This window comes from Salvia hispanica, chromosome 6 (genome assembly GCF_029641045.1).
Source record: "Salvia hispanica isolate PSC_SH4W2 chromosome 6, Shi_PSC_v1, whole genome shotgun sequence".
NCBI classification, from domain to species: domain Eukaryota; kingdom Viridiplantae; phylum Streptophyta; class Magnoliopsida; order Lamiales; family Lamiaceae; genus Salvia; species Salvia hispanica.
In genome coordinates, this window is record NC_142697.1 from 18,956,098 (window position 1) to 18,965,707 (window position 9,610).

A 9,610-nucleotide genomic window follows, 5' to 3' on the forward strand; every position below is an offset into this window, starting at 1 on the left:
AAAAATGTAAGTTTGGGGGAGTTGATACGCCCGGATTTTGCACTGTTTTAAGGCCATTATTTGGTCCGTTTTTGTTATCAAAATCACTCTACATGTCCATTATTTGCATATTCTATACATTTTGGTATTTTGACGTGTTTTGTGAGAAATGTGCATATTTGAGCCGAAAAGGGGAGTAAAAACGCATAGTCTGGAAATCTGGAGTCAGACGGCGACCAGCGACCGCCGCGAAGTTGTACGGCGACCGCCGGCGCCCGGCGGTCAGAGCTATGTGGCGGCCCGCCTCGGAAATTTACGCTAAGAGAAGAGTCTCGCCCGGCGACCGCCGGAGGACATGTGGCGGTCCGCCACCGAAGGGTCAGAGTCTCTGGACTCCAACGCGGCGACCGCCGGCCAAGGTGCGGCGGCCCGCCGGAGAAAGGCGGCGAATCCGACCAGCCCTAGATTTGCTCCAAGATTTACCAAATTTTGAAGATCTTTTCCTTCTATGATGAGGAATAATCTTCCCCTATAAATAGGACCTCAAGCTTCATCAAGAAGGGAGTTTTTTTTCCGACACACAACAAGAACACATTCATAGAGATCAAAAGCTAGAGTACTTCAATTGTGCAAAGAGTTGAAGAAGGATTTCAAGAACATCAAGAACGACAAGGATTCAACCTACGGGTTTTATTTGCTTTAGTTTTATGTTCAAATTGCTTTCCCTTCAATCTATGTTTTTAGTTTATTCAGTCATGTGTAACTAAACTCATAGGATTCTAGGGATGTGTTAGTAGCAACTTTGGTTATACAATTCCATTTTCTATTTAATATCCGTTTTGTTTTTACTTTGTTTCTTCCCTAAGTTAATCATGATGCTTCATAATTGAGTGACACAATTATGTATGATTCAATACAACTTGCTTCATAACTGTGACAGAGTTCTAGCGAGTTAGATCCACTTAGTAGACACTACAGTTAGCTTCCTTTAAAACGGCACTGTTAATTGAGAGTGAGGACTTTTCAAGGGTCTTAGGAGCTTTTTGGAGTTACGTGTTAGGATTGACAACCCTAATGTTAGTAATCAACGTTTGTATCGCATGAGCATAAGGTAGGTGACTCGTCCTTTCAAAGTATTAACTGTGCTAGGGTATTGTAGTTTGGAATTTGTATAACCATAAAGCGAAAGCACATCCCTGGAATTCTCCTTATCTCTATACTTTTCTCTCCGTGATTTGCTTGTTTTTAGTTGTTTACTGTTTTTAATATTTACTGTTTTCAAAAAGTTTCCAATAATTCTTGCTTCTCCAGATAGTAATTGAGTTCTAGTAGAAGATAGACACTTTGTGTACATCTTCCCCGTGTTCGATACCCGGTACTAACCTTTTGCTATATTATACCTACTCTGTATACTTGCAGGTATTTATAGTGCAAATAAAAAGTGCATCAAGGTTCTACAATTCTTACTTCTCAAAAGAGCAGCGGAATAAGTCCTTACTAAACGACTTCGTGTATGAAGACACGAACCGTTGGGAGATCAACTTGATTTTTTTAACAACATCGACTCCGATCATTACTCCATCCTCTTGACGTTCAACCTGCACATTTATAAATACATGCAGGGCTGAGTACAGGAGTACTTAGTGAACACGTGCCGAAAACAAAACATACAATATATAGTTGTCATCCATCTACAGTATCGCACGGGGGTTTTTCTTAAAAGGCCCGAGCTTACTAAGTTCTTTTGTAAGCTAAAAGTTTGACTGTAGACTAGGTTCTTTCATAAATCCTCACTCATCATTCATCATTCATCGTTCATCATTCATCATTCATCATTCATCATTCATCATTCATCGTTCATCGTTCATCATTCATCATTCATTCCAGTCAAGTGTCGCTCCAACGGTCACCCATCATTCCATGACAATCCAATGACAATCCATTCCATGACATTCATAAAAAAAAACAAAACATTTATGGCATGACAACAATTTGAAAAGAATCATAGCTCCATTTTGAGAAAAGATGATTTTTCATAATTTCGCAAGTATTTGATTTATATCCACACTAGTGTGCTGGATAAAGAAAGCCCACCTGATATGCTTATTCTTCAATTCGATTATTCGCTTTGACCTCACTTGCCCTTGAGCAATTTATCCTTTGAAAATAAATAGCTTAGCACGCTAATTAGTACTTGAACTATTTCTCTTTAGAAAGAATGCATGTACCCTATGGTATAGCACCTATATCCTTATTCTTGTCTTACATGATTTTTCTTAGTCCTACCTCGACTTCATTACTTTGTAGAATTTATTAATTCACATTACTAAGTTCGGAGGAGTTCCATTATCTTTAAAATAATTACTTGAGCACTGGATTCTTGGAAAATCCCTTCTTAAATCTTTTCTTTAAATTTTTCTTAAGGCCGCCCATGGCGTCGCGGGGCAACGCCGGTCGGCCCATTCGCTTCTCTAACTTTAATATTTTCCGTCTTCGAAATTTTAATAAACTATTCGGGAATTAATTCATCAAGCTCCAAATCGAATCTTAAATTAATCCCAGCTTCTCATAATTAATTCTCGGCCCAAATCATGGATTACTTACTGGCCCAACTTAAAGTAGCCCATCATAAAAATCACTCTTAATTAATTCAAATGGGACTTAGCCCAATAATTAAACTGGTCCATCAACTTTCTTTGCCTTAGGCCCAAAGCTATGACCCACTTCCTCATTTCCCCCATCGTGATTTTCCCCCTAATTTCACATTCTTAAATCCCTAATTTAGAAAACACAGCAGCGGCTTCTTTTCTCGGCAATTCGCCGTACAATTGGCTCGCCGGAGATTCGCCGGCTTCGTCTCCTCCATCTCAACTCTCGGTCACCGCACTGACCTCTTCTCTTTGGCGGTGGAGTCATGGCGGAGCGAATTCACCGGTGGGGCTGAGGCGTCGCCTCGGTGCTCGCGGTCTCGCCGCCCTCGTCCCGCTGCGTCGATCGGTCAGCCGGTCCTCAAGGCGGAGCCGCCGTGCAGGGGTGCACGTGGCTGTCACGCCGCTTTGTTCTTTCCGTTGAGTTCCCCGAAGAGCAGCGGCTCTGGCCCACTCTCGACCTTCCTTTGACGGCGTCAACGCTGTCTCCGTCTCACACTGCTGCTCCAGCAGCGCCTCCTCCGCCGTCGGCCTCCATCGCTGCTGCCAGCGCCCGACATCAGCTCTATGCGTCGAGTCCTCCGTCGCCGAAGGCCTAAAAGCTAAGTCCCTTTCCCCCTTTTTTTTTTCCTTTAATTATTACTTAACTTTTCGGAGTTCTCGATCGATTATTGCTTTCATTACTTGGGGTGATCAAAGGTGACAATTTCTAGGTTCTTCTAAGTTCATGCCATGCAAAAACTGATACTACTTCTATGACCCTAAGTTCTTGTCCAACATGATATCCTATTATGATGCAAAGTATGGGGTTGTGAGGTTTTTACCTCAGTTTGGTGAATCCTCGTTTTGCCCTCTTGCTGCCGTCCGTTTCTCCCTCCGCCCGTCGCACTCCACGCCTGAGAAACTTGGGGGCCGAAAGAGTGTGAGGAGAGGATGGGGCGATGGCTGTATTTATAGGCCAATTCCTTGGCTTCTTGTGGAAGATTTTGGGGAGTGGAGCTTCTATTTTGGGGCTGTATCCTAACTCACTTTCGAGCTTGGTGTTTATGCCTTTCTTACCAACTTGGTGTAATCCCTGGGGAGGAATCCAGACTTAATCTGATCCTTCTACTTTGGTGTATCAAGCTGAGCTCCTTTTATCTTTCTCTCTCTATTTCTATTCCAAATTGATGAAGTAGGAGTTGGCAGCTTAGTCATTCCTTTTAACTTGTTCTAGTAATTGCACTCTTAACTTTATTTATTTTTTGAAGAATGCATTCTAACCCATTTTTATCTTGATGTGGCAGATGGAGGACAACTTCCTTGCTGTCCCTAGGAGGCTGTAGGTTGATTTCTCTTGGCATGGAGTGGGTATGGAACCGAGATGGGTGTGGAGAGAATCCTCAAGGATTTATGGAGATCATGGCATTTGTTTCTTTGCCTCTTTGTAGCTCTCTATGTAGGATAGCTTTTGTAAAGTATAAATTCTCATCTCCATTTTTTTAGTTGCTAGTAAATCCTAGATTCTTGAGCTTCTTAGAGCTTAGTACAACTATTTAAATTCAATCATTCCCAAAATAAAATGCTTAGTATTCAAAGGTCGAGATCACACGATAGTCCAAAATTACAATCCACACGGCTTCTAAAAGAAATTAATTAAGCTACTAATTCCGATTTATCTCGAAAGAAAGGAACGAAATTTCGGGGTGTCACAGTATTCGTCACTTCTATGTTCTCTATCTATTTTCGTATTCCGTCTCTTATTTGTTCTTTATAAGAGACGAATACAAATGGTTTTTAGGGTTAGAACATCATCCATTTTTTCTTTATTGTAGATCATAATTTGTTGATGTTCAATTTACCACAGTGTGAAGCAATGCGATACTTCAGTTGCACAACAAACATGTGTCAGCTTGCAGGGACATCAAATATTAGCCCATTGGGGGCACAGATAGTCACTGTGATATCTTCTCCCTTCACCAGGTTGCAGTAGTGAGTAGCTCTATTCTGAAAGTGCTCTCTCGTATACACTCTTTTAGTTCTTCTTTCGTTCTCGCCGAAACAAAGTAAATAATATAAAACATAATTATATAATCATTTGTTTGATAAAGCATGAAACAAATGATCAGCCTAGAAGTACCAAGAGCTAGAGTTAAATCATGAGTTAGAGATGCAACCTGTGCGTGCAATTGCAGGAATCATGCCAGAACGTATTGCATGCTCAACAAACAGATCGAACAACATCTGCAATGTCTTCTCAGCAGTTTCTTCATCTCTGCTATATACAGCGTATGCAGTTAACTAGCCAAGACACAGATTTCAAATTGTCATGTGGAGACATTTCTGAAAGAGATGCTACATGATTTCCCACTGAATTTTGAATATGAATAAAAAACTTTTAATACAATAGAGTATAATTTTTCATAGAAATGAAGCCAAGTAGGAAAGGAGAAGACTTACAAATACAACTGATCCTCCAGAGCACTGCAATAAATCAACAGTGCCTGAAATTGGGATCAAAGTTCAAGCAATAAATGTACAGGAAGCTTGTAATAGAAGAAAGTAACAATCAAACGGAAATAAAGGCTGATAAGGCTAATTTCATGCATTGGTTATGGGGTTAAATTCGTTGAATTTCTGAGTCTAACAAAGCTTTTAAGCCAGGTGTGTAGAGGAAATCGCCAGATCCGGGAAGAAATGAAGGAAGTCACCGGCTGAAGGAGATTGGCGAGAAAATGAGTAGAAAAGGAAGAAATTCCCAGACAAAGGAGATTACTAGTGGAGTGCAAAAAAGGGAATTCAAGAAGATTCTAGAAGATCACCTCCACGTCTATAAATAAGAGCACGCAGTATCAGATGCGAGATCTCACTTTTGCTCTTAGCTCATTTTCACACTTCTACACACACTTGGGGGATACCGGAAATTCATGGGGTCGGGATTTGTAGTTTGATCACCGTTGTGTACCATCGTCTCTACGGCAGGCGAAGAAACAATTTACTGCTTTGAGTTTTAATTTCTGCTTTGGAATTCCCCGAGTCTTCGTTGTTCGAAGCTCGACGTTGTTTTGTTGAATCGTTGCTGAATTCTGAATCGTTAGCTATGGAAGTTTATTCTCCGTTTTCATTTTATGTTTGCGTTGATTGTTGTTTTACCTTGGATGCTTTTCGCACTTGATTTTGCTTTGTTGAAGTTGGATCGTGTTGGATCGGTTAAATTGGTTAGATCGGAGTGATCGAAGATGGAATTTGTTGTGGTTTTGTCGTGGATGGCTTGGATCCGGAGCGGATGAAGCATCCGGTGCTACATCAGTTGAATTCTGCATGGTTATGAGTTTTTAGTTGTTGTTTTTAGTTTACCTCGTCTAGCTACTATAGATCTGAGTATTTTCCGGTGAATTGTGTTTTTTCCGACGATCGAATCGTCATATTCTATTCTAATCTGGGTTGTTTTTCTGTTCTCTTTGTGTTTATGCTTGAATCGGTTGAAGATATGAAGATGGATGTTAGTTAAATGCATTGTTAGTTATTTGCAGTTTTTCATCTGTACATTTGCTATTTTAGGAAATGGTCCCCACGGTTTGTTCTTCATCTGTCTAGGCATTTTAGGGAAGTTATTCACTAGGTCTAGTAAATTTCTTCGTTGGAGTGTTGATCTGTTTACATCTCTATTTTCGTCATGCATGCTTTCGTTATGTTTTCCTTTTCTTAGATCTAGCTGTTAGAATAGATCATTTGCATTTCCTGAGTCTAGTAGTTAAATTCTCAACCCAAAGTTGCGTGGCAGCAGCCAAAACCCTTTTCCAAAGTCTCTTAAATTCCTCCTTACGCTTCCATCCCTGTGGGATTCGATTCCTACTTCCTTATACTAGTTTTTAGTATCGTGGGTTGAGAGTTTTGAAACTATAAAAAGATTGTGTGCCCAACGACCGAGGATTTCAAGGATTCCCTGAGTCGGATAAAACTGGACTTTCAAAGGCAATATTTAAAGTACACACATCGATAAAACTGGACTTTCAAAGGCAATATTACATATTTTGCATTCTAAGAGATATCACAAATGATATTAAAATATGAACTATACCCCCTAATGCAGCCAAGTCGGATAAAATACCAGGATTTTGCAATATCATTGCAAAAGAAACCAAAGAATGCCACCAATCCAGAGGTATATAGTGTGGGTCAACGTCTTACATTCACAATCTCAGGGGTAGCTAACTGATGAACAAACTCAGGATTATCCATCAAATCTCTAATCCGAGGGTTGGAATCGAGTACGCTCCTTAGCCTTTGGGTGATGGAGAAAAACTAAGATCCATACAGTAAAGATATATAAGTTTCATATAAAATTGTATCTTACGCAAAGTAAAGAAGGAAAATAGTCCAGTTTGAAGCATAACCTGAATCAGATAATGGGGTTCAACAAGCATAAGACGAATTGTTTCTTGGACCATTTGGTGTACGCGATGCTCAGCGTCTATGATATCTATTATAGACACCGGAAACCTCTCAAGATAAAGTACACCAGTCATGGTGCTTTCAGGTCCAGGACCCCCCCTGCTGTTCAAGTTGTCTATATGTCCTGCTGTAAGTTCGTAAAACACTGTTGATCGCGACTATGGGAGGATTAAAGAAGCGGGGAAGAAAGGGGAAAACAACAAAACTCGACCAAATCTCAATATAATAGAAGTAGCTCGAATAAAATCAGTATTTCGACAATCAACAACTCAAAATGATATTATCTCAACTTATACATTAACTCAAAAGAAACAACATTCAGCGGAAGCATTTCGAGAGCAGAATACTTATTCTGCTGTGTATGAAGACACAACATATTCTGAACATTTGATAAACATTCTTCACTTTTATGCTCAACACCCACCGCGCTCGTCACAGCTCAACCTGCACATTTTTAAAAAGAAATGCAGGGCTGAGTACTTGATACACTCAGTGGACTCATGCCGAAAACATTTTTTAAAAAAAGTATTTATCATGCCACCATTGAGTGACCTTGGGTTTTAACTTTGAAAAAAAAATACCCAAGTCACTAAAATCATTTCCATCGTAAAATTCGACTGCTGTCATTTTCCCATAAATGTCTACCATATCTGATCCATTGATGACAAGGAATGTGGCCACATTCCAAGTCACTAGATCGGCCGACCCAAAAAACGGCTCACAATCCCCATTGGTGTACACTAGCTTGAGTAGGGACTCACTCCCTAGTTAGACCCGAATTCGATTATCCATAGATGGCAAAAGCCACATCAGATAGGTTCCATAGATAAAACAAAACACGGCATGATAAATATTCATATCATTTTCACATAAAAATATACTTAGGGCATTGCCCTTATTTAAAAAGAAAGCCCACCTCGTTCTTTTAAATTCTTCACTTGTCAATCCTTTCTGTTCTCAAATAGCATGCAACAATCACCCTTTTTAAAAGAACATAATATGCAAAAATTAGACTTTAAAGAACAAAACATTTAAATAAAACAATACATGCATCCTACGGATGTTAAGTCTTACCCTGCGATCTTACTTAGGAGATTCCGAAATTTTCCCGTAATCTTAGAACGTCGTATTCATCCATCTATTGACCCCGCCGAAGCTCTCGTCATTCTTGTATTCAAATTCCATTCCAACTCAAATAAACAAGCTGCCTAAGTCTCCTAATTAAATCATTAACCAACTCTTTAATACCTCACGTCTCTCTCTCAACATTCTAATCCAACAACTCTCTGGATCTCAAATTGAAACAAAGGTCAGCCTCTCTCTCTTGAAATCCACCTCTAATCCAGCAATTAAACTCCCCAAATACTCCATCCTGTACTTCCTCACGCCTTTCCCCCTCTCCATCGCTGCTCTGATTTGCTCAACACCACGCCGTCACTGCAGAAATCACAGCGGCGAATTCGCCGACGCCATGGACTCGTCGTCTCTGTCCACCGTTCATCGTCAGGCGCTTAACGCCGCTGCTGTTCGGTGTAATTCTCTGTCATCGTAGCCGCTGTCCATCATGAGCAGCCGTGATTGCTGTTGCTGAGAACAGCCGCTGTTGTTCGGGATTCGTCGAGTGTACAAGCTGTGCCATCGCTGTCCCGATCAGCTTCGCACCGCCGCTGTCACTCCTCCATCTATCATTGCTGCTGAACTAATGTTGCTGCTCCGCCGTCGCTCCATCTCGAGCCCTCTCTCTTTGATCCACCAGCCCCTCGCTGCGACACCGCCGCCGCCGCTGCCTCCTCGGAGTTTCATCAGTGCATTGCTGCTGTCCGTAGGTTGCGAGGCTGCTGATCGGAGTAGGAGTCTTCGCCGGCCAGCCCCGTTGTTGGAGCTTTTGCAGCCTTCTTCTCAACACGGCACCACCGCCGCGCCCTTTCTCTCTTTCCTAACTCTCTCGGTTTTCTTTGGTAGGGTTTTGGAAGAATGATGGCGTTGAAAGAGATATATGAAGTTGATAGATATGTTTGTTGGACATATGGCCGAGATTTGCTCCTTTATTAAAATCTGATTTCTTCTCCTTCTCAAATGTGATAACCGAAAAGTAAGTGGTGAAGTGCTCTAAATTGATTAAATAAAAAGCTTACTTGGTCTTCTCCAAAAATTGGGCTTCAAAAAGAATAGTTTCAAAAAAAGAATTGAGCTTGGAAAAACCAATAAATTGGATAGAGAAAGAATAATTGTTATAGGTCCAAAATGATATATTCTTCCCTTGACAAATGAAACAAAGCCGAAAATTTTTCAGGTGCACAAACGATGTCACTACGAGAACAAATAAAAAGGTAAAAAAAGTCGGGGTGTTACATCTACAGTTTGTTGATACAAGATTGTATGTTCGGTCTCAGAAGATTCACTGGCCTCTGCCTGAAATAAGCCCAATTGGAGAACGAATAAAGTAAGGATTCCATTGGGATCAACATGAGGAAGCAATTGACCTTGATTGTTGTTAACGGTCATTACATACGACACAACCAAATGAAATTGCTGACGTTGACCTCTCT

General features: G+C 40.7%; 1 protein-coding gene across 1 annotated transcript; it reads right to left on the bottom strand.

Moving 5' to 3' along the window:
• Window positions 1–4,731: 4,731 nt before the first annotated feature.
• LOC125205770 (uncharacterized) lies at window positions 4,732–9,144 on the bottom strand. The gene is made up of 7 exons (XM_089061460.1): window positions 8,136–9,144; window positions 7,978–8,041; window positions 7,004–7,505; window positions 6,798–6,911; window positions 5,067–5,110; window positions 4,784–4,881; window positions 4,732–4,736 (listed from the first exon to the last, which is right to left on the bottom strand). Exons 3-7 carry the CDS (start codon window positions 7,133–7,135, stop codon window positions 4,732–4,734), a joined length of 393 nt encoding a protein of 130 aa, XP_088917586.1. The 5' UTR covers window positions 7,136–7,505; window positions 7,978–8,041; window positions 8,136–9,144.
• Window positions 9,145–9,610: the final 466 nt, after the last annotated feature.